The 25,776-nt window shown below is 39.0% G+C and overlaps 2 protein-coding genes across 2 annotated transcripts in view; one reads left to right on the plus strand and one right to left on the minus strand.

The window, feature by feature from the left end:
- The first annotated feature begins 295 nt into the window (after positions 1-295).
- On the plus strand, positions 296-8,666 carry SNRPF (small nuclear ribonucleoprotein polypeptide F). The gene is made up of 4 exons (XM_067697598.1): positions 296-455; positions 2,347-2,472; positions 7,859-7,923; positions 8,536-8,666. The coding sequence occupies exons 1-4, from the start codon at positions 453-455 to the stop codon at positions 8,600-8,602; spliced, it is 261 nt and encodes an 86-aa protein (XP_067553699.1). The 5' UTR covers positions 296-452; the 3' UTR covers positions 8,603-8,666.
- Positions 8,667-8,785: 119 nt separating this feature from the next.
- CCDC38 (coiled-coil domain containing 38) overlaps positions 8,786-25,776 on the minus strand; it is a 41,332-nt gene continuing 24,341 nt past the window's right edge. Inside the window, exons 7-13 of the mRNA XM_067698711.1 lie at positions 25,464-25,521; positions 22,255-22,324; positions 20,569-20,720; positions 19,141-19,276; positions 14,361-14,566; positions 12,166-12,259; positions 8,786-9,845 (exon numbers count right to left, since the gene is read on the minus strand). Of these exons, the coding sequence (XP_067554812.1) occupies positions 9,732-9,845; positions 12,166-12,259; positions 14,361-14,566; positions 19,141-19,276; positions 20,569-20,720; positions 22,255-22,324; positions 25,464-25,521 (830 nt within the window). The 3' untranslated portion in view covers positions 8,786-9,731. The remainder of the gene's footprint in view (positions 9,846-12,165; positions 12,260-14,360; positions 14,567-19,140; positions 19,277-20,568; positions 20,721-22,254; positions 22,325-25,463; positions 25,522-25,776) is intronic.

The following is a 25,776-nucleotide window of genomic DNA, read 5'->3' on the forward strand; positions in this document are numbered from 1 at the left end:
CAAAGGAAGCCCCCACTAGCCAAGTTGGCAAGACATCACGTCCACTCTACAGGGTACACAGTGCACCCTCGAGGTAGGTGAGCAAACGAGAAACCAGAGCCGCCTCACGGCATCTGCAGCCTCGCAGATATCCTCCCGTTGGCTTGGAGCAGCCGGTTTCCCAGAGGCCCGCGCACTGCCATGGAGGCGCGCACCCACTCGGCGCAGCTGGTTGCCAGGAGACATGCCCAGCCACCTCCTCCAATCAGCACGCACCTCTTTGCGTCCAATCACAGAAGCCAGAAGAGAGGTAGTCGGAGGTGAAAGGTCACGCTGCTATTTGGCGGCCATTTCTCTGGAAGCTACGCGGCTGGGGACCCTGCTGTGGCTACTCCAGTCACGAGGGTCGGACGACAGCTGGGTCAGCGGCGAGTAGCCTGCAGCATTTGCCCACTACTGCAGCAGTAGTCGCGATGGTAAGGAGAAAGAGAGCGGCCAGCGTCCCGTGAGAGAGAGAGGGCGGGCGACCAGCCTTGCCGGGCCTGGTGGTTGGTTCGCGCGTTTCCCATTCATCCGCGTGAGGCGCGGCGCGCCGGGTGGCCAGCCCCTTTCTCCCTGCTCTGGGTGTCTGAGGCGCGCCCTCCTTCCGAAGCGCTCCCCTCCCCAGGAGTGCCCCTGCCCCCTTCCCCGTCTTCGTTTTGTATCCGAGCCTGAGGTGTCCTTGCTGCCTGGGGCCACAGGGCTGGGGTAAAAATGCAGCGGTTTTTCACGTCCCATTTATCACACTGCACAATCCGCTTTCGTCCCGTGAGGTTGGGGGGCCCTGCAGCCCTTTGGAATACAGAGCCCAGGCTTTGAGCATTCTCCTGTTCGTTTAGCAAAGCTTTACTGAGCGCCTGCCGCCTGCCAGGGCCAGGTAACGTTCTAGGTGCTAGGAATATAGGATAAAAAGTACTGATGCGGACCCTGCTCTAGGTTAACTCAGACATTAATCAAACAACGATAAATACATAATTTCGAATAACGTTAACTGCTAAGAAGGGAGCAAACGGTGCTGTGAGGGGGCGCCGAGGTACGTTAGAAGAGTGGTTACAGGTGGCATCCCTTGGAGGAGGGATTGAACCTGAAATCTAAGAGATGTGGAATGCAGCCCCGTGAAGAGCAGGAGGAAGCGTGTGTACCTCAAGCTCAGGGAACAGGAACACAGGCTGTGAGGCCGGAAGGAACACCTGACTAGCTGGAGGAATTGAGAAAGCCACAGCCGCCTGCAGGGATAGTGGTCATGAGATGGGGTCGGGCAAGACCTCTTAGGCCGTTTTAGGAGGTCTGGGTTCCACTCCAAGTGCAGTTGGAAGCCATCGAGCATTTTAAGCAGAGACATGGTATGATAAAAATAATACTTGCCATGTGGCTAATAAGTTGGAGAAAGATGAGTGAAAACTGGAGACCCATTTGAGATCACTGTGAATGTGCTTATTCTAGAGGGTTTAGTAGCCAAGGTTATTGGTTTTCTTTCTTTGGCCGATGAGTGAGCAGATGAGGAAAGGAAGAAAAGTCTGAATTCACTGGGGGTACTACCGGTTAGCTGAATAAACAAACATTAAGTGATTGCCCATATGTAGGAGGCACTGCAAAGTCAAAGAAGACCCAGTCCTAGCTCCTGGAATTCAGTTGAAGATCGTGGAGCATGATCTGTCCCTGCCTCCTCCTGTAGCCTCATACAAAACTAATTTGTGTGTCCCTGAGATCCCTTGTTCATTCACTCTTCCCTCCTTTTACGTAGGTACCTCCACCCCCACCCCACCAGATCAGCCCTTTTCCCTCTGGAAATACCTCTCATCCTTTAAAACAGAGGCATTACTTATATTTCAGGCAACTCTTCCTTTTCTTTTAACCTGGATTGTTTGATTGTTTGGTACCCTTGTACATAGCATATCTCCTCTTACTACATTGCAAAATAATTGTCTATTTGCATGTGTTTTGGCCCTCCCCCCTCCCACTGTGGGCCTGAGGACAGGGACTGTTATCTGCTTTTTTTTTTTTTCATTTTTCTGCCTTTACCTTTGTTTCTTTATGGCCTTGGAACAGTGAGTGATGCATATTAGGTGTTCAGTGTTTCTTAAGTGAACAATGAATACTTCTACAAGTCTTGATGGATTGAAGGTGAAATTGGCTAACTGGGTATTTAAGTTTCTCTGATGCTCTTCAACAAAAGTGAAAATTATGTAATAATGTGAGAGGGAAACAAGAGTTTTGCTTCATTTGGATACTATAAAATATTGCTGATTTGATAGAGAAGAGAGTAGGTAATGGAAGCCAAACTAAGGAAAAATAATCAATTGGGTTCTTTTTTTGTTCTTTGTGCAGAGTTTGCCCCTCAATCCCAAACCTTTCCTCAATGGATTAACAGGAAAGCCAGTAATGGTGAAGCTTAAGTGGGGAATGGAGTACAAAGGCTACCTGGTGTCTGTAGATGGCTATATGAACATGCAGGTAAGCTGAAGAGTTACAAAGATCATTAAATTGTATTTATTTTTCTTCACCTGACTCCTCAAAGGTTTAGTGTGACTTACAAAGTTGTAATTAGTTTAATTGACAAACACAGAGCAAAATTCAGGAATAAAGTCAAGGCCAAGGAGGGTGTTGTAACTGTGATAACTATGTATGAGACATATTAAAGCAAAATTCAAGCACGGATTTGACTCCTAGCGGTTAAAAGTAAGAAGAGCTCAGACATTTGATTCACAATGCCATAAGACAAATACACTAGAGTTCGCAGAAAAAGCAAAACTTTTCCCAGCACTTAGCTCTGAGAGAAACTTTTCCAGTGAAATTCTTAAGTCTTTTGATGAATGCTAAATGTACAACATCAAAATAATTTGATAAAAGCAATTTTTTTTTTTTTTTTTTTTTTTTTTTTTGCGGTACGCGGGCCTCTCACTGTTGTGGCCTCTCCTGTTGCGGAGCACAGGCTCCAGATGCGCAGGCTCAGCGGCCATGGCTCACAGGCCCAGCCGCTCCGCGGCATGTGGGATCTTCCCGGACCGGGGCACGAACCCGTGTCCCCTGCATCGGCAGGCGGACTCTCAACCACTGTGCCACCAGGGAAGCCCGATAAAAGCAATTCTTGAGGGAGAAGACAGACTGACCAAAAGAATTGATGAACTGGCTACTTGTCTATTAAACTAGCTTCTGTAAATGTTTCAGCCACGTTTTGTTTTTTGTTTTTAATTGAGGTAAAATATATATAGCAGAAAATTTACCACTTTAACCATTTTCAAGTGTGCAACTCAGTGGCATTAACCGCATTCACATGGTTGTGCATCCATCACCATTATCCATTTAAAGAACTTTTTCATCATCCCGAAGGGAAACTCTGTACCCATTAAACAATAACTCCCCATTCCCTTTGCCTCCTGGTAAACACTGTTCTTTTTGTCTTTATTCTAGGAACCTCATATAAGTGGAATCCTACAATATTTGTCCTTGTGTGTCTGGCTTATTTCATTCAGCATGGTGTTTTCAGGGTTCATCCATGTTGTAGCATGTATCAGAATTTCATTCCTTTTTATGGTTGAAATATTCCATTGTGTGTAGCGGTCCCTCAGTATCCTTGGGGGATTGGTTCCAGGACCTGCCTGGTATACTGAAATTCACAGATGCTTGAGTCCATACTTGGCCTTCCGTATCCGTGGTTCTGCATCAGCTTGTTCATGCGATCTCAAACCTGTGTTGTTCAAGGGTCAACTCTACCTCATTTTAATCGTTCTTCTGTTGGTGAATATTTGAATTGTTTTCACCTTTTGACTGTTGTGAATAGTTCAGTGAACATAGGTGTACAAATATCAGAGTCTCTACTTTCAGTTCTTTTGAGTCTATATTCAGAAGTGGAATTGCTGTATCATACAGTAATTCTTTGTTTAATTTTTTGAGGAAGTGCCAGACTGTTTTCCACAGCAGCTGCATCATTTTACATTCCACCAACAATGTACAAGGGATCCAGTTACTTAACATCCTCACCAACACTTGTTATTTTCTGTTGTTTTTTTTAATAGTCATCCTAATGAGTGTGAAGTGGTATCTCATTGTTTCGATTTGCATTTACTTAATGATTAGTGATGTTAAGATCTTTTTATGTGCTTATTGGCATTTACATATCTTTGGAGAAATGCCTGTTCATGTCCTTTGTTCATTTTTAAATTGGGGTGTTTGGTTTTTTTGTTGTTTAATTCAATAGTTTTCAGCCAGGTTTTTGAAGAAAGAGTTTGAGGTTATATTTTCCTGAAGCGCAGGTATTTATGTGACTGATTAATGGCTGATGAGTGAACTTTAAAGGGTACCTAGATAGGTGGTCAAACCAATCATGACTCCCAAGTATTCCAAACTGATAGTGCAGTAGGCAAAGTACTAATAGGAGCACTTGTAGGCCCAAAGCTGACATTTTCCTTAATTTAAGAGTTTACCACCTGAACAGACAATGCTCAGGTCCCCAAAGTTCTTATAGAGCATGGTTTTGGTCTGGAAAATTCCCTAAGCAGGAATCATTTACCAAGGCCATAGAGAAATCTGAAGACTATATCCATTGTGCTGAAAATGTTCCAGACTTAGATAGTGGTGATAATTACATAACTTTATGAATATACTAAAAACCACTGACTTGTATACTTTAAAAGAGAATTTTATAAAGAACTATATCTCATTAAAAGAAAGGGATAAAGAATACCCACCAAATACTTGGTTTTAGAAGTAATATGGCTTCCTAGTGAACCTGCCAGAGTTATGAAATGTATCTCTGAGTAACTAACCGCATTGGTGATGCTTTTGAGTTTGTTCACTCAGTGAATATTTACTGAGAGCCCCTATGTGCCTGGCACTGTGAATACACCAGTGAACAAAAACAAAAGTCCCTATCCTCAAGAAGTTTGTGTTTTAGTGATGGGAGATGGTAATATAATGTGATATGGTATCAGGTAATGATAGATGCTATGGAGAAAAAGCAGAAATGGAAGAGGGTGACAAGAGTGTACAGTATTAGATAGGATAGCCAGGGAAAGCCTCTCTGAGGAAGTAAATTTAAACAGAGACCAGAATTGAGTGAGCAACTAAAGAGAGTGTTTGGGGAAGGAGCATCCCAATCTGAGGGAACAGCAAGTTGCAAAGGCTTTGCGGCAGAAACATGCTTTTTCTTTTCAAGGCACAACAAGAAGGTGAGGGCAGAGTGAGTTACAGGAAGTATGATAGAAAGATTGGAATGGTAGTCATGGAAGACCTTTTAAGGGATTGTAAGAATTTTGGATTTTATTTAAAATGTGATAATATACAAACAGCTCATACAACTCAATATCAAAAAAACAAAACAAAACCAAACAACCCAATCAAAAAATGGGCAGAAGACCTAAATAGACATTCCTCCAAAGAAGACATACAGATGGCCAAAAGTCACATGAAAAGATGCTCAACATCACTAATTATTAGAAAAATACAAATCAAAACTACAATGAGGTATCACCTCACACTGGTCAGAATGGCCATCATCAAAAAGTCTATAAATAATAAATGCTGGAGAGGGTGTGGAGAAAAGGGAACCCTCCTACACTGTTGGTGGGAATGTAAATTGGTGGAGCCACTATGGAGAACAGTATGGGGGGAGTTCCTTAAAAAACTAAAAAATAGGGCTTCCCTGGTGGCGCAGTGGTTGAGAGTCCGCCTGCTGATGCAGGGGACACGGGTTTGTGCCCCGGTCTGGGAAGATCCCACATGCCGCGGAGCGGCTGGGCCCGTGAGCCATGGCCGCTGAGCCTGCGCGTCCGGAGCCACGGCCGCTGAGCCTGCGCGTCCGGAGTCACGGCCGCTGGGCCTGCGCGTCCAGAGCTTGTGCTCCGCAACGCGAGAGGCCACAACTGTGAGAGGCCCGCGTACCGGAAAAAAAAAAAAAAAACCTAAAAAATAGAGTGGGCTTCCCTGGTGGTGCAGTGGTTGAGAGTACGCCTGCCGATGCAGGGGACACGGGTTCGTGCCCCGGTCCTGGAAGATCCCACATGCCGCAGAGTGGCTGGGCACGTGAGCCATGGTCGCTGAGCCTGCGCGTCTGGAGCCTGTGCTCCACAATGGGAGAGGCCACAACAGTGAGAGGCCCGCGTACCACAAAAACAAACAAACAAACAAAAAATAGAGTTACCATATGACCCAGCAGTCCCACTCCTGGGCATATATCTGGAGAAAACACTAATTCAAAAAGATACATGCACCCCAGTGTTCATAGCATTACTGTTTATAATAACCAAGACATGGATGGAAGTAACCTAAATGTCCATTGACAGATGAGTGAATAAAGAAGATGTGGTACATATGTATCACACACACACAATGGAATATTACTCAGCCATAAAAAGAATGCAGTAATGCCATTTGCAGCAACATGGATGGACCTAAAGATGATCATACTAAGTGAAGGAAGTCAGACAGAAAATGGCAAATATCATATGATATCACTTAAATGTGAAATCTAAAAAATGATACAAATGAACTTATTTATAAAACAGAAACAGACTCAGAGACAGAAAACAAACCTATGGTTACCAAAGGGGAAGGAGTGAGGGAGAGATAAATTAGGAGCTTGGGATTAACAGATACACACTGCTGTGTATAAAATAGATAAACAACAAGGACCCACTGTATAAAACAGGGAACTATAACTATATTCAATATCTTATAATAACCTATAATGGAAAAGAATCTGAAAAATGGGGTAACTGAATTACTTTGCTGAGCACCTGAAACTAACACAGTATTGTAAATCAGCTATAGTTCAATTTTTTTAAAGTGTGTAGAAGGCCTTTGGAGCATTATTATAATTTAGAAACCAGTTTAAATGTTGGTGGTGAACATCTGCCGGAAATAATCACTTTAAAAAAAATTAGTTGATGTTAATACATTATTTCTGAGAGCTATTGCATACAAAACTAATTGTTGGCAACAATTTCAGACAAAACCATATCCCCTGAGTATAAGAGGTTATTTTTTGTTCTCTATAGGAGAAGGAATAATATCCAGTAGCATTATTAATTCATTAACATGTTTTAAATGCCTTACCTTATATCCTCTCTAAGACCTATTTTTCTTTCCCTTTGCCCACTTGCCTAGTTAATGAAGGAAACTTCCCTGTTTCCTTTCTATCTTGTTCATTTCTTTTGTGAGTCCCAGTAGCACTGATTGTAATTTTTTTAAATTATAAGCAAAGTTTATTATCTTTATGTAAAAGGAAAGCTAAACATTTTGATGTAAAATTAGAAATAATAGAGTTCTCTAAAGTAACTATAAAGGTCACTCTTAATTAAACCTCCTCTTAAGAACTTATTTTTTTCCTGTTTATTAGCACATAATTTTTAAAAATTCTTATTCAGTTCTTTAGTTTGGTTGTTGACTAATATAAGAGTATTTGGTATTTTAGCCATAGCTTTTGTACCCTTTGGCTTCCTCAATATGATATAATGCTATTACTCTGAGAAAAGTTAACGTCTGTTTCTTTAGACCTGAATTATTCACAGCTTATTCATAAATTGGAGACTGTCTTCCTTGACATGTTGTTTTAATGTTTAATAGAAAGAAATATTACATTATTGAGATTTAAAAAATTGTGTTGAAATGAGCTTTATTATATATCAGTTCTACATCCATCAATGTTAACTTTACTGAATGTTTATATGAAACCAAAAAGTACTACAGTAGTAATAGAAAACTAATCTTCTAATTATTGTAGGTAAATGTGAGTCATTGGTACCGAAAGTTCTCTGTTAATAAGTTCTCTCACCAATATTAGGTGTATAATACTATTTTCCTCTTGTGTGATTATACTAATATATTTTCTTTTTATTTAAAGCTTGCAAACACAGAAGAATACATAGATGGAGCATTATCTGGACATCTGGGTGAAGTTTTAATAAGGTAACAAAACATCAGTAGTTTATATAAGGAGTTACTGGTGAGCAGTAAAAATACCTGTTTAAATAAACTATTAGTGCCCCAATCTCAGAATTACTTTTTTTTAATCACTATTAATTTTAACATAACATTCTACAACTAGACTTCAAGATTCTTGAAATTGTTAAACTTGTCAAAGCAGATTTAAATATTTGGGAGTTGTTCATTCTTAAGGTTTTTCTAGTGTTGATATTAAACTTTCTAGCTCTTAACTGTACCTTTTTCAGTGGTTTTAGTTGCAAGAGCTTGGTTTTGAATTTTAGGTGGGTCTGGCTGCTATTAGGGATTCATATTACACTTATTTTCTAGAACTAGCTTCACATCTCCAAATTCTAGTCATTATTCCCTTTGGAAGATCATAAAGATACCATTTTATAACAACTGCATGGTATAAAAATGAGTGTCATGTGCTCTTTAACAAACCAAAGGTAAAATTTTTTTTAAAAGAGAAAGAAATGATGTATTGTAATTTTAGCATTAATATTTTTGTAATGAAAAAATCTAATAAACGTAGTAATTCAGATCTTATATGGTTTCTTGTTGGAACAACAAAATGGACTGTTTTTCTGTTTACAGGTGTAATAATGTCCTTTATATCAGGGGTGTTGAAGAAGAAGAAGAAGATGGGGAAATGAGAGAATAGCATCTTTCGGGGGGAATTTTTTTTATATATATTTGTAGACAATAAAGATTTGTTTGTTTTTCAACTTGACTGTGAGCTATTCATATTCAGATATTTACATGCAGAGCTCAAATGTTGAAACAGTTGAAAAATTATTCACAGAACTAATGCTTTAAAAGCCACCCAACTTTATTCAAGTTGGTTTTCATGTAAGCCCAATGCTGTATTTTTTTTCTATAAGGGAAATTTATTTATATGCTCTATAAATGTTTATGAAAGTCAATTTTATCCCTTGTAATTGTATATTAACTGAGACCTTTTAAAAGCAACTGTTTCTTTTAGAGTTATTTTTGAGCCACTTTTGACACATATAAAGTTAAATATTTTATTAGAGTTAATATAGACTTTTACTTACTAGTCAATAAATTACATGTTAATTCTATATCAACGTGAGCTAAATGATATGCACATTACAGCTAAAATTGAAACGTCACCTGAAAATTAAGATGGTTTTGAGTATAGAACACAACAGAAATTGTGAACTGACATGTAGGCTGAAGACATACTGTTTGTTCACTTAAGAGAATTAAGTTTTCTGAACAGAACCCCTTAATGTGAATTAAAAATCAGTCTCATGGTTGGTTATGTCTCATTATGTTCTCATGAGAACATAATCTAGTAGTTTTCATTTAAGTTTTAAACTCCTCAAATCAGTATTTTAGAGTTGCACATTGTTAAAATGTATACTCCACAGTGATAAAATTGACACTATGAACTTTCCTGTGGACTGGTTGAAAAAAAAAAAGATTATTTAAAGTCTTAGGTTGTCAGAATGCCATTATTGCACTTAAATGGTCATTCACCATACAGTTACATCAGTAAGGTCACTTTGGATGTGTATCCCCACCTGGGACAACAGAAAGTATAAATGTTTAGCTATATGGAATAATGGTTAGGATGTGGATAATAAAGGTCTTCAACAAAAGAAAATAACTCCCATTTCCAATCCTAAGAGCCTTTTAGAGTAAGGACCTGTCTTCCTGAAATTGGTTAGGCCTGTGTGTGGGGCAGAATATTGCCATTACTGAAAAGCAAAAATCTGCAAAATATGCCTAAAGCATTCTGGTTATAAATGTCTTAATGCTCCTATTCAAGTGAAAAAATATTCTTCCTCCAGTGATTTTGTTCTTGTATCCTTGACTAAAAGTAGTTCACGTTTGTTAGCAGATGGAGGTTTTGAGCGGTACATAAGTTGTCTTCCCAGCTGAAACAAAAGAAAAAGTAGTTAATATTTTCATATAACCATTTTCTATTGAAGTGTAACTAAAATACTAATATTAACTTGATTTTTCTGAAGAATAATATAGTTTAAAATAGTAAATAATAATCTCAATTACAAAGGGATTGATAACCTAATGGATGTCCAAATGCAGGCAAAGTTAAGTAACGAATGGAGCACCATGGTATGCAGAAGACAGGGCAGTTAGGTTTTATGGGCAAGTGGGAGGATTTAGATAAAGTCATCAGATAGCTTGTGTTTCAGGTATGCTAAGCTTAGAGAAACTCCATGTTTGAGGCCAACACTTCATTTCTCAGTAACTGCCATAGCTAATTTCTACTCCATTGGTTCAAAGAGACCACTTTCCTCTGCTAAGCAACAGCTGACTGGCATTTAAAAATCCTGTTAGGGCTTCCCTGGTGGCGCAGTGGTTGAGGGTCCGCCTGCCGATGCGGGGAGCGCGGGTTCGTGCCCGGGTCTGGGAGGGTCCCGCGTGCCGCGGAGCGGCTGGGCCCGTGGGCCATGGCCGCTGGGCCTGCGCGTCCGGAGCCTGTGCTCCCCGGCGGGAGAGGCCGCAGCGGTGAGAGGCCCGCGTACCGCAAAAAAAAAAAAAAAAATCCTGTTAAACAAAACCTTGAGAAAACCATGTACTATTTTCTTAGGCACGAGAAATCCTGTTGGCTCTTGGTCCCACCAGGAGAGGCTTAGGAATACCCCAGTTCATACCTATTTATTCTCTCTGGAGCATATACTCAAGTATATCATACTAATCTTTCTCTTTGAGTCTTTTCTCCCCCTTCTCCTTATTCATTTATTTATTTTTTGTTTTGCCTTTATATCTGAATTTGTATAAATTAAATGTATAAGAAAACTGTTCTGTTAGACATGAAATTTGATGGGACATTTCCATTGTGCCTCAAAAGGGGCACCAACCCTGTGTGTGACTGTCCCCTGCATTGCAGAATGTTTGACATTCCTGACTCCAGAGAACTAAATAGCACTAGCAGTCCTCCCCTCATTATAACAACAAAAATATCCTTAGACGACTGGAATCCTTGAATTCCTTTCCTAATGTCATATTTTTTCCCTCACTGGTGATGATCTCCTTTGATAACCTTTGTTATTAATTTCTGTCTGGGAAAATTGCCAGTGATGAAATGTCCTAAATGTCCTCTGAAAGAGTAAAATCTTCTTTCAGAGGTCTTCATACATTGTTGACTTATCAACATTCTTTCTCCAATTTTCTTCCAGATTTAGTTTTCATTCTCATTTTTAGTCTGTTAATTCAGTAAGCATTTATTGAGTGTCCACTATGTGCCAGGCATTGGGGATACAAAGATCATAAAACTCATTCATGGTCTAAAAGGAAAGATGGATATATTAAAAAATAATCACTTTAATTTGGTGAGTTTAGTAAATAATAGTATATACATGTAGCAGGGTGATGAATGGTTAATTCTCTCTTAGAAGAAGAGAAGTTAGAGTTGAACTTCTCAAGAGAAGCAGAGTTGAACTAGATAAGTACAGACCCTTTTAAAGATGAAATGCTTATTTAAATAAAATTAATCATCACTTTTTGACATAGTACATATTAACAGTTACCATACTTCAGAACTTTAAGTACTTACCTCAAAGGCTGGTTGTGAGGCACAGAAGCATTCACTATAGGTTAGCTGTGACTATGGTGAGAATCAATGTCCATATTAGCTTTGCAGTTAGCTATGAGATTGCCTTCCTGGAACATACTTCAGACTCTAGCTCAGAGGAGGGAGAGTGGCATATAGAAACAAAAGGCTCTTCACACCTAGGGGGAGTCATAGACCACGTGCACTCTGTGACTGCCCAATTCTAAACTTACTGAACAGGTAATCTTGAAATATGAAGAACCTTGGCTTCTGGTCAGATTCTGCTGCTAAATCTGAAGTGACTCTGGGTAAATTATTTTAACTTCAACTATAAGTCTCATTATTTTTACAGTGTGAGGATTAAAAGACCCTTCCAGTAATATGTAATTCACTTACTATTATTTTTTAAATTCTCTAGTTTCATGGCACCTGGAGCTAAAGAAAAAGAGGAGAGGGGAGAGGTTTCTTTTACCAAAAAGTTAGTCTAATGGAGAACTGTAGAACCAGTAATTTGAATCATTCTAAAAGTAGCAAGGAACCAGAGAGAGATCAATTTAAGCTGTTAGCAATCTTACTGAAGTTTAACCTGGATAAATTAGATGAGTTAGGTATTTTGTTTTTGCACCACAGAAGCCCTCACACATTGATGTAGTGGAACCTATTAATAACAAAACACAAACCTTTTTCTTTGGTTGTGCTCCTGCTCTTTCCAGAGCAGTTTTTAGCCTTTCCTCCTGGTGTTTTTGTTTTTCTTTCACTTTCTCTTCACGCAACCTGTCAAGAGGGGAAGACATTGTTCTAACTATAAATCACAGAAAGTAAAAAAGACCTACATCATTACTATTTGGTAAAGAATTATGTAAATATTATAAAGTTTCCTTTAAGGTTAAATGAAAATAATACTTCATCTTCACCCAAATCTATGGGTTTTGAATATTCAGGTGAAATTTCAACAACAAATCCTGTTTGTGTTGAAATGGGAAGAAAATGCATGTCACCATTTTGGAAGAAGTAAAATCTATCCAAATCTTGGTCTAAAACAAGCACCTCAGCAAAGCTTTCTCATCACTCCATTTACAGTTCGGTACTTCGCAGTTAATCCGTATGGCAGCCACTCGAATTAATTTCCAGCTATTTCCCCCTCTTTTTAAACCTTTTTATTGAAGTATAATGTGGAGAAAAGTACACAGATCACAAGTGTATATAGTTCAATGGATAAAACATACTTTCCAGTAAATCTTTTTGAATGTTATCCTCAAATTAAGGCCAAGAAATAGTATTTGTCTTTGTTCTCTTCAGAGTTGTTATGAGGATAAAATTAAATGAGCTGACTTATGCAAACTGTCTAGTCCAATGCCTGGTACAGAATAACCACTGGACAAGTGATAGCTTTTGTATGGATGTATATAATTATCAATATAACATTCACTGAACATTTTTTATGCAAAATTAGGTGTTATGTTAGGTGCCTCCAAACCATGGGAAAAATCCAGTAAAATTCTCCTTTTGATAAGAAAAGTAATTGGAATTAGGTTCATGTATCAGTACTGGAAATAGTAGTAATTACAAGATGCAAATGCTCTTAGTATAATTAGTCAAAGGTCATCTTCTGGAAGGAGTGATTTTCATTTATGATTTCTTAAAAAAATTGCTTCATATTCAATAAAATCCCATCAGGATCACCTTAATATATTCTGGACTTTGTTTTTATATGGAGGAAACCATATCCCCCCCACCCCAGTAACGTAAGCAGTAACAAAGTATCTAATATTAATGGCTACTCTTTGAGTACTTACTATATGCCAAGCATGCTTTAGCGCTTTACATAGATTATTTAATTTAATCCTCACAACAACCCTGTGAGATAAGTTCCATTATTACTGCCATTTTACAGATAAGGAAACTGAAACTTAAGAGAGGTTGGGTGGCCTGCCTAAGGTCACAAAAGTTGTAAATGGCAGAACCTGGATTGAACCCAGGCAGGTCAGCTCTAATGCCCATGCTCATAGCCATAGTTCTAGTATGCCTGCCAACATGTTTTTTTGCTATAACAAGAACATTATTCCACCTATAAGCATTCTCTATATGCTACATTATACTAGGGATCATATTATATTTATAATAATCATTGCCTCAAAGGTAGTATGTACATAAAATCCTTATTTAACTTGGTATGGAAATTTCTAAATCAGTGAATTCTCCGGGAAAGGCCCCAAGCTAGGCAAAGATGTGGGGACATGGGGGCTGGGCAGGGGTGGAGGTGAGGGTGGTGGTATGTGTTCCAGGGATGGCAATCTTCATGAGATTATCTTGAGGAATAAATGAGTTAATGAGTAAATGTGATGTATGTAAGTGTTGGCAGTTAGGAACTGAGGAAAACCCTCATTACATGGCTCTAACTTTCAAACAATTCCTTCATAGGTTGAGTCTCCCTGTAGTTTTCCAATGAAAGGCTCCTAATTCTAGTCTTGGGCCCTTCACCACAAGTATAGTTCTCCTTCTACATTATAGCCCTTTGAAAATTTTCATGTAAGTAGTGAATATTCACTCTGAAAATTCACTTTTTCAGGCTAGAAGGACCCCTTGCCCATCCGAAACTATGTCATTTGCCCCTGATGAACTCTCTCCTTCACAGTGCTCGTTTTACCATTGATAACGAGATGTTTATTTCGTAAGAATATGGATGTTATGTGTCTCCACACTAAATAATAGCTCCATGAGGAGGGCAGGGCTGGGTTTGATTCCACTGTGTCTCTATATTGCGTATAATAGAGACTTGCTGTATAATAGACTTCCTTAATGTGTGTGGAATCCAAGCAAAACAGCTTCTCATTAAGTCTTTCACTACATTTATATCATAAGACAGTGACTGTACTTTTGCCGTCGTTCTTTCTGTTTCATCCTCTCAATTGCCTCCACGGTTTCTTTGGGAATGGATTCAATGAGATCACTCAGTTCCACCAGGCGAGACTCTACTTTTACCAGCTTTTGAACTGGGTTGAGGCTGCCAACCTCAGCATCTCCAATGCAGACTTTGTATACTTGATTAATTTTTTTACTAAGAGAGTCTATCAGTTTTTCCTGAGGTTGAGAAGAAAAGGAGAGCAGAAAACATAAAATTTCATTACTATTTTCTTGTTCATTCAATAAACGTAAAATTCCCTTTTACTATATTATAATGAAAAAGGCTTTTATGTTCTTCTAAGTATTTCCTTTTTTAAAAGAAAAACTTTAGTACAACATAGAACAGTGAGAAAATGCAGCATTGAATTTATGTTATAATTTATAGTCAGATCATTACTATAGTAACACCTTGGATTATTTTCTTTAAAAATATTTCAGTCTAGGTATAAAAATAATAGGACAGATTGTCTTTTTGCTTGAATGTTTTCTGTATCATTCTCATTCAAGTAGACACTACATAAACATTTTAAATCCTTTTTTTCCCCACTCTAACGCATTTCCTAGCAGCACAGTGTGTGAGCTCCCTTTTTTGCCCTTACTATTCTAATTTGCTAAAACTATAATCCTGTATGATAGTTATTTGCATACATGCCTTATCTCCCCTCCTAGACTGTAAGCACCTGGAAGGCAGGAGCTATTTCTTATTTTTACACTTATATCTAAAGCAGCACCTTGCACATAACTGTGCACTTAATAAATGTTTGCTGATTAAATGAATGCATTCTCTAAGGAAAAAAAAAGTTACAAGCAAGCAGATTCCTAAGCTGGCCTGTAAAATCTTTTGAGGAGTTTTTTCATTCTGTCCACTGGGAAGCCATTCTAGTACTCCAGTCTAAGCAGAGGCTTAGGCCAAACCTTGCTGATCCCTGTACCTGGCCACTGTGCCGTTTTAACTGTTGGTAGAGATGCTCGAGCTTGTAGGTAACATGTTTCGGGACCGTAAGGAAACTTTCTGTCTCTCCAGTGTGTACCCGGCATTCGCAGATAAAAGGATCTCAATAAACTGAGCAAAGTAAATCGTTCTCCAGGTAGCATCCTGCCCTCATTCCTGCTTCTGCTCAGGAAGATGAGAATCACCATAAAGCCAAGGACAAATAATCCTCAAGACAGATGTAGCTCCAGGAGCCATGGGAGACCCCTCCTGAAACCACAGACTCATTACAGAGCCACCAACACTTAATTACAAGTCAAGATCTGTTACCAATAGTTTACTTCAAACAGCTTGTCTGTCCCACCTAGTTTAACAAGCTTTCTGATGGTCCTGTTTGCCATAAAGTCCCCCGTTTTTCTTCTAAAGTAACACTTACTGTATTCCCTATTTATATTTAAAATATGCTTCTTCTAGGAAATTTGGAGAAATACAAAATAATGTTAAAGGAAAAAGTATAAAAAAGCAAAAGTCCTATTTGCCATAAAGCTTTTTTCTTTCCCTTTCTAAATAACATTTATTGTATTCCTATTTATATTAACACATTCCTTTTAGAAACTTTAGATGTATAGAAAAATATAAAAGGAAAAAAGTATAACTCATCAAGGGGCTAAAATATTGTACTTGGATATGGAAAAAATTACTGTAATATGGGTCATTAAAAATATATATTCTGAGAAAACATCTTTAATATGAGAATGATTAGTAAGTTGATGGAAGTTTTGTGGGGAAACCTCTTGAACACTTAGAAAGAGCTTTAGAGATGGATGGGCAGCGACCTTTCAGCATGTCTTGTTTTCTTTTTAAGTTCTGCCTGTCAAACAGGAGAGGAAAAGACAAGTAGAGATATTTTATTAAGATAACAAGTTAAGAACAGTGTAAGAAGTAGGATTGGGGAATGAGGTTAAAGAAAATACTCATGTATGAAAAATAGATTGAGGGCCTGGCCCAACAGAGCAGAAGGACAAGGAAAAAGGGAGCTCAAGGCACAGGCCTACAGATGACAGAGAAGTAAAGCATCAGTCCCATCCCTGGAGCTGCCACCAGATGGCGGGCCCAGCCCAGAGCACCTCGGAGGAGGAGCAGCCAAGAGAGGCTGCAAGAAGTGGGAGGAGATGCTGCTTCCTGCTGTGTAGCGGGACAGGATCGGGACAGGACCGTGAAAGGCTCAGAATACTGGATGCGAACTCTGGATGCCTTCAGCAGTGAATGGGAAGTGATCTGACCAGAGCAATGATTAGGAGAAATAGTTGTATCAAAACTGGATAGGCGAGGGGGTAGATGTCTAGATGACCTTTAAAGTCCTTTCCAACTCAAGGATTCTGTAATTCTAATCCATGTTATGTTCTGCTGAGTGCTGACTGTAAACAACTTTTGCAATTGAACTTGATTAGCTCCCTGTGCCCAAGAACGATAAAACGAGAGATGAGGACGTTCTGCAAATTGAACAACGGAATAGCTTACATTCCATTTCATGTTCGATAAACAACTGCACAAAACAACATGTATAAATCTCACAAACATAATGTTGAGAGGAAGAAACCAGACAAGCCAGACATATTACATGATTCCATTTATATAAAGTTCAAAAACATGAAAGCTAATCGATGGTGAGAGAAGTAAAGATAGTGGTCATCTTGGGTGTATGGCAGAGACTGGAACGGGGCATGCGGGAGGCTTCTGGGGGTGGTAATGGTGTGTTCACCTTGAGGAAATTCCTTGAGAGATAAACTTAGGATCTGTGCACTTTTCAGTATTACATTATAGTTGAGTTTAAAATTTTATTTTAAAAGTAAAATATTGAATCAAGGAAAAATGTTTTTAGGGGATTAAGTACAGTTAAGAGTGTGGAAATTTTGAAAGAATAAAATACTCATAGCTCCAAAATACCTATGATAATTTATGAATATTAAAATTAGACACAGCTATGCTTATTCACTCATAAAGGATTATGTTTTGCACATTTCAACATATGAAAAGAATGGGAGTGGGGAAGCTGGAAAATTCTTAGAAAAGAATACTTTCCCCTGCCAATTGTCCTGCTCTGCCTCTGCTTCTCTGCCCCAACATTTCACATTTTTGGGAGACACTGTGAATTATTAGCTCCATTTTCCCAGAGTATATAATACACGGATGCCAAAATTACACTTGTGACCCAAATGTCATAGTCTTTAAAAAAGTAATTTTCAGATCAATTCTATCTTCTCCATTTAGGGCTCTGGTTGCTTCAAAGTTTGAGTATTGAAATGCCACTTTTTTTCATAGCCACCCTAAATTTGGATGAAAGGGGCTTGGTGGAGGGCACGGGGAGATACCACTGATATTTACCTGACATTTTTCATGTTACTCAGTTTCAGAATTATTTAAAACAGAATTGAAGGGTGGAAACAACCCAAGTGTCTGTCAACAGATGAATGGATAGACAAACTGTGGTATAAAAATACAGCAGAATATTATTTGGCTGTAAAAAGGAATGAAATTCTGATGCATGCTACAACATGGATGAACCTTGAAAACATGCTAAGTGAAATAAGCCATAAAGAGAAGTCCAGATACTGTATGCTTCCATATATATGAGGCAACTTTATAGAGACAGAAAGTAGAACAGAGGTTACCAGAAGCTGGAAGGTGAGGGAATGGGGAATTATTATTTCATGGGTACAGAGTTTCTGTTTGGGATGATGAAAAATTCTGTAAATAGATAATGGTGATGCTTATGCAATATTGCAAATATACTTAATGCCACTGAATTGTACGCTTAAAATGGTTAACTTGTAAATTTTATGTTGTTTATATTTTACCACAATTTAAAAAAAGGTTTAAAAAAACCCCCAGCATTGAAGAACTGAGAGGTGGCTGTCATCACACTTCCTGCTCTGGCAGTGCACAGTCCTATCCCCTCCTACCTCCGGGTGTTATGCCACCCTAGGAAATGTGGGCTGTGAAGGAGCCATAAACAGGTTTGTCTTTTATAACCCTGCCCACCTATGGGCAGGGGAGCATAGTCATCTTCTGATAGAGTCCCCTTAAATCTACCTGTGTTTGAAAATCAAGTTCATAACTATAATTGTGATATTAGTCTCACATATGAGTTTTGAATTTTATTCATTTGAGATTTTTACGAGAAAACCAATGTTAGCTTGAGTTTGTTATGGGTCTTAAAACTAACCTAATCATTCATTCAACAAACATTTATTGAGCACTTACTTTATGAGGACACTAAACTTAGCTGACTAGATAGGGTAAGACAACCCCTACCCTGGGGTTTGCATGGAGCTGGGAGAAACCAGCACGCAAACAGATAAGCACACGTGGATCTATGCAGACCCGAAAGAGGCCACAATCTATTACAAGCTCACTGTTGGGAAGATAATTCCTTTCAGTGCTGATTCAGTGATTCCTCTGTTAATTATTTGCCCCTCAAATTAATACCAAAATGATCACAGGTAGTGAAATACTTCATATGTATGGTAATATGTATACTGACTAAAAGAAATGTATTTATAGGCGGGGAAATCTCAGCATCATACTTTGTAACATTTTAAGAGAACTCCAATGCCAATTTAAATGCTTTCTATCTACTGTGAAATTAGCTATTACATATTGACAAGGTAATTATTTCCAAGCTGCTTTCTGGGCTCCATCATCAACCTGGGACTTGTGGTTTGCTTTAATTCCCCTATTCCAATGCTTAATACACAGGGAATGCAGATTATTAATATCATGAGCCAAAATAAAATTACTACAGGCAAAGAATGATTACCTGAGCATCTGAATTACATTCTCCAAAACTAAATAGCCGGGACCTTAATTCCAGTTCTGCTGCTTTTTCCTCTTCTCTTACACAGTTAACCTTAAGCATTTCCTTGTGTTCCAAAAGAAACTCTATGTTGGTATTTCTATTGCAAAAGAAGAAAGAGACCCTTGTCTGTAATTTGTGGTTTAGTGAAATAAGCCATCAGTCAGGAGCTTCAGCACTCCCTCCAGATCATGTGTCAACATCCTATGTCTAGCAAGCCAAATACAAGTTTATATTTTAAGACATTGACAAAGTACATGCAACTTTTCAGGTTAAAGTGAGAAAAATAAATGCACAGATGCTTTTTAACTTCCATCAGGAAGCATTTTTCTCACCCCACCCCCACTTCTGTGGTTCCCCCGAGTCCCCCAAATAGAAAGCAGCAGAGCTGAGGTATCGGGAGCCCAAGCTGTGTGACCTAGTATGTCAGCGTTCTCAAACCTGGCTGATAATCAGAATATCTGAGGAGCCACTGGGTAAAGTACAGACTCCTGACTACTCACTTAGAGATTCTGATATAGATCCCCTTTTCCTGCCCAACCATACCCACCCCATCCCCTCAAATCATATTGTCAGGGCGGGGGCCCCATACACTGAGGACTGGGAGAGAGGAGACAAGGATTAAAAGGATACAGTAGTCTACTGGGTGATTATGAGATTATGGTTTTAGGTTCTTAACTTATGAACAAGTTAATATGTTCCAAAGTTCAATGTAGTTTGACTTAACTGTTTAAAATGATTGCTGTCTTCTGATCCAGAAGACTCTTCCCAAAAAAGGTTCTACACATTTTTAGAATGAGTAGATATAAAGGTCTATTCTCTGCAACTTGAAGCTATTTTCCAAAATTGTAATCATATAAAATTTTAGAGTAGAAAGGAATTTTGTGAGTCATCAAATCCAGCCTCCTTCCCAACAGAAATCCTTTTTTATAGTAGCCCTGATATATCAATATGTACATTATAAAATGATATATTTAAGTCACACACAAAAAAACTTTTGCTGAGAGTCACAGCCAAGTAAAAGGCATTTATTAGCATTATCCAAAGCATGAACTGATTAGCCAGATGATAGCATAAAACTGTATTGAACAAAAATTAAGGCAGTAGGTGACATTTCAATTCTTTCTAATCTTTTAAATTGTCTCTTATTATTGCTAGCTAGGAAAATATTTTGACAAGTGAAAAGTAGGGACTAAAATTAAACTAAAGCCAGTCTATTCTGTGTAAATATAACTTCTACCTTTTCCACTCTTCAGTGTAAACTATTATTAACAAAAATCCCATCCTAAATCCAGAGAGACCACAAGGAAGGGCCATGCATAAATGAGTTGGACTTTATCTCTGGTTAGAAATCGGTTAATAGAATAAGTCTACTTGTTTTTAATGACTTACATTTTATCCTGTATAAGTTTTTCTTTTTTATTTACATCTTTAAGATTTTCATCTACATCTTGGGAGTATTGTACCAAAGTAAGATTCTGCTCTTCCAGCTCTGTGAGGACCTGAAGTAACTCTTCGGGTTCTTTGAAATAAAGTTCTGGCTCCTAATCAATCAATAATGAAGAATATAATTCGCTTAAAAACATGCTACCTGTGTACATGTGACATCTAGGGAAGAAACAGTGGGGTAAAGGAATACCGTTCTGATTATGAGGGAGACATGGGCAGAGATTGACAAAGGAGCCTATTTCCACATGAGAGCTGGCCTTCAGGAAGAGAGCACTTTGGGTGTTGGGGGGAGATCAAGGTTATTAGGGAAGGGGAAAAGGAAGAGGGTGAGGAAAAGAGAAGGAAGAAGGGATGGAGCAGAGGAGGAGGCAAGGGCAGGAAAAAGGGAAAAGGCAGGTCTACAGAAAGGTAAGGGGAGAGGAACAGAAGAACGAGAAAGGAGGCTAAGTGGAGGTCATTTTCTCCCCACATTTTAATGATTTTCTATTTTCCAAAATTTTAAGTATAAGTTTATATTACTTTAAGTAAATTTAATTATTAGCAAGATGACTTGAATATTTGCACACCCATGTTCATCATATTTACTATAGCCAAGAGGTGGAAGTAACCTAAATGTCCATAGACGGATGGATGGGTAAAGAAAATGTGGTATATCCATTCAGCCTTAAAAAAAAAGGAAATCCTGTCATTTGCTACAATATGGATAAACCTGGAAGACATGAGGACATGAGACTAAGCGAAATAAGCCAGTCATGAAAGACAAATACTGCATGATTCCACTTTTACGAGGTATATAAAGTAATCAAACTCTTAGAAATGTAAAGTAGAACGTGGTTGCTAGAGGGAGTGGGCATAGGGGAGTTGTTCAATTGGTGTATAGTTTCAGTTTTGCAAGGTGAAAAAGTTCTAGAGGTCTGTTACACATCAGTGTGCTTATAGCTAACACTACAGTACCATACACTTAAAAATGGTTAAGATGGTAAATTATGTTTTTTCTACAATTAAGAAAAAAAGACTTGGATAAGGTATGTTATACATAATACATGGATGGTGATTTCAAGTGTTTTTCATTCGTTTTGAGTTTCTGTGGTTGTATATAGTGTGGGATTAGCTCAAAGTCAGGGTTGTAGCCATACAGGGCTGTTTTGTTGAAGGTCAATTTATCTCACAGTCCAGCTGCCCAGCATACCTCAAGCCCCAATAAAATGATAAACAGTCAGAAGGTGGTTATTTTTATAGGAAGACTGTAGATAATGTATATCTCCTAAATTGTTACCTTCTTATAGACCTTTATTTATTTATTTTTAATTTTTTTTTTTTTATCTTTTGGCCACACCGTGTAGCATGCGGGATCTTAGTTCCCCGACCAGGGATGGAACCCATGCCCCCTGCAGTGGAAGCACGGAGTCTTAACCACTGGACCACCAGGGAAGTCCTGACATTTATTTTTCATTAAATGTCTGATGACAAGATGAACTGTATATAACTGGAGAACAGTATCAAAATCATATTTTCTTCTGGAAAGTTGTGAAATATTTGGAATAGGACATTTTAATTTCAAAAGAAGAAATGAGCATTTATACTTTTCACCAAACACAATTTTTAAATCAAGAAAGATAATCTGGTTACCAGATCATAGTCCATATCATCATCTAAAAAGAATTCCGAACTGTCTTCTGAACTGATACTTTCAGCTCGGCTGTAAAAGAAAAAGAAAATGCCTGATTTCTGAGCCACTTTCTGTCAACAGATTCGCTTTCATTTCTAAATTGTCTTTGGAACCTAACGGTAACATAGTTCTTTTCAATAGCCTGTTTAGCCTTTTAGGGAATTGCTGATTGCAGGAATCCATGGATTCCATGAGTATGCAAAAGAAAATCAGATTCAGTCCCAGACAAGGGTGACATATGCAAACAGACCACAAGGAAGGGCCATGCCACATGATACCAATTATTTGAGGTGCATCTATAAAATTTCAAATTTTAAAAAAATTTAGAAAAAACAAACACATGACAATCTACATTGCTACATCTGCTTTGTCCTTTTTAAGGCAGTATTCTTGAGAAACTAAACATGTGCTCTAGTGCTCAAAACAAAACGTGTGTTCCAAGTAACACAATATTTGTCTTTTTAAGAGTAGATTTTACCTTTTAAAATATCTTCTGATCAGGCTGAGGAAATGTTGGTTGGGGGTGGGTGGGTGATGAGGTACATCCTTAAAGAATAATTATATGGCTTGCAAGGTGGCTCTGGAAAAATCCTTTAAGAAGGATAAATTGAAAATGATTGGAATATTAAAAGGGGCAGGGACTAAGGAGAGAGTAAGGCGGCTGTTGGTGTGATCTAGGTAAGTAACACTTTCAAGTAGAGGGTAGTGATGATGGGAAAAGTGAGTAAATGGGTGGGGCTTGGGAGGAGAATCTAGAGATGCATGAAAGAAAGAATTCATGGTAACCAAGAATAGAGCTACTGGGGCCAAAACAGAAGAGACAAAGATGACTCCAATGCTTGTAGTTTGTGAGCCTGGAATAATGGAGGTTGCACGAACAGGGAGGAAAACGGTTAAAGGATGGGATAAGAACAAGATTAAGATCTGCTTTGTTCATGTTGAGTTTGAGGGGACAAAATAACCTACCTGGAGCTGCCCGTTAGGCAATTGGAAATAAGTTGTAGGAAAACTGAGAAAGGGCCATAGAAGTAAATGAATATTTGGGAAACATCCCCTGAGAAAGCATTTGGTACTGCTGTCCATGCCACTCTTCTTGGACTCAGTGATAGCATTTTCTAATCAATCTCCCACCTCTCTGATAATTTTACCTTTTGGGGTTCCTTTTCTTTGGGTCTCTGGTTCCTCAGCCTTCTTGCCTCTCATTCTAACCATTCTTTTGGGCTGATCTCATCCTCTCTCACAGATTCAACCACTGCTAATATACTAACTCTCACATCTCTCTCTCTTTCTCTTGAGCTCTGGACTTCAATGGCCAGCCTCTAACTGGACACCAGTATCCACTTGGGTGTCCCCTGGGGAGCTCAAACAGACACATCCAAAATCACACTCTTTATCCTCCTGCCAGGCTTGCTCCCCTTACTGTGTTCCCAATATCATTGAATGACAACATCATACACCCGGTTGCCACACTAGAAATTTGGGAGTTGTCTGTGGCCACTCTCTTTTCCTCACACTTCCCCCAAAGTGTAGGGGACGCCTGTCAATACCACTTCCCTGATGTGTCCCACAGCCTTTCCTTCTTCGTTCCCGCTGCCACTGTCTGGTTGAGGCAGTCCATTATCTCTCACCTGATGAACTGTGACAACAGGCTCCTAACTGGCCTGTCCATTTAGGAGTTTCATCCCTGTCCATTTTATTTCTAGTTTCATCCCTGTCCATTTTATTCTTTAAAATACCACCATATCCAATTTTCTAAAATGCAGATCTGATTGGGTCTCTGTCACACACTTGCTAAAACCCTCAGTGGCTCCCCAGGGCACTTGGAACAAAACATAGACTCCTTTGGATGGCACCACTGCTTCCCTGTTCATGATGCAATACCTATTTACCCCTCGAGCCTCACCCACTTGCACCCTGCGGCCCAGCCATTCTGAACAGAGCCAAACGCTGTCACCCCTGTCCCAGAAGGCCCCTCCCTCTTCCAGAGTGTCCTCACTGACCCCTCCTCCTCACCAGGAGCAGCTTAGATGCCACCTGATCTGGAGGGTGTTCACTGATCCCGCCCTTGCTTTCTGAGTCTCTCACCTCTCATCTGGGCTGAGAGTCCTTCCTTTGCATGCCTGTGGCACCCTGAGCTTATCCTTCCAATGGCCTTATCACATTATAGTGTAACTGACAAATTCCTCGTCTGTCTCCCTCACTAGATGGTAAGCCCCTGGAGGGCAGAGACTGTCTTTTATTTATTGCTGGCCCTGCAGGGCACTCAATAAATATGTGCTGAGTAAATGAAAGAAACTAGGAGAGTGGTGAGCTTTCTGAGAGAATGAATGTGACGTTTGAGTATTACTGTGTGCATCAACATGAAGAATCCTTATGATATTCTGTATTTGATTGTGTCTTGACTCTGTTGATGTCAATATCCTGGTTGTGATATCATATTACAATTTTGTAAGATGTTACTATTGGGGGAAACTGGGTGAACTGTAGTGGGGCCTCTCTGTATTTTTTTCTTACAACTGCATGTGAATCTACAATTATCTCAAAATGAAAATTTAATTAAAAACACAACAAAACAGTGACTCCTAAATGCCACAGAAGTGCAGTCACCCCAGAGCCCCTGGAATTCAGAGCACAGTATCTGTGTTGGCTTTTGTCATGGATAATACAGTGCTGGCCCAGATCCTTCCTTTGGGGCTGGTGTACCCATCCTAAACATCAATATATTTTCTTAAAAGCTCCCCTGGGGTAGCTAGGGTTGAGAACTACCAATTTATGAAATAATGAGTATAAATGAGTCAATAATCAAATAAGGGAAGAAACAAAAAATTCTTTATAGTCTCATTGTAGCAATTTTGAATGACATGGTAAAATTGCAAACACACAAGTCAGCAGTGGATTCAAACAACTGGGCAGTGAATTCTGAGAGGCAAAGACCCAAGATGCAGGGCACAGGCAGTTTCTGCAGATAGCAGTTGTAGGCCCTCATCAAAGGATGCAGGGAGGCCTATGAAAGCTTGGTCACCTCAGGAGCACATAGAACCACTACCTCCGGCATCTGTTAACGGTGGGTGTGGATACATGGTACGTATGTTAAAGAAAGGCTAAAAGAAATATTTGCTTAAAAAAAAAATTCACAGTTTTCAAGAGAGTTAATCAATATGTACTGTACTTTGATAAGGATGATTTCTTTTGCTCCTGGGTGGGAGTGGTCGTCTTGCGCGGTTTTGCTGTTCAAAATGTCCAGGCGAAGTCCATGTCATTGGTGATGGTGGAAGTGAAAAAAATAACGTAATTAGAAGTGAGTCCTTGTTATTTGGTACAAGATATTCATTTTTTCTGCACCGATATGCCCATTACTTTTTAAAAATTATTATTAGAATAATAATCGTATAGGAAATAGAGCTCTTTTATTCTACTACTTTTGGTTCCAAGCATAAAATCAAAGGCACTGTTTGGGGTGGGGGGGTGCATTTTGTCAAAAA

This window comes from Pseudorca crassidens, chromosome 11 (genome assembly GCF_039906515.1).
Source record: "Pseudorca crassidens isolate mPseCra1 chromosome 11, mPseCra1.hap1, whole genome shotgun sequence".
Taxonomy (NCBI): Eukaryota; Metazoa; Chordata; class Mammalia; order Artiodactyla; family Delphinidae; genus Pseudorca; species Pseudorca crassidens.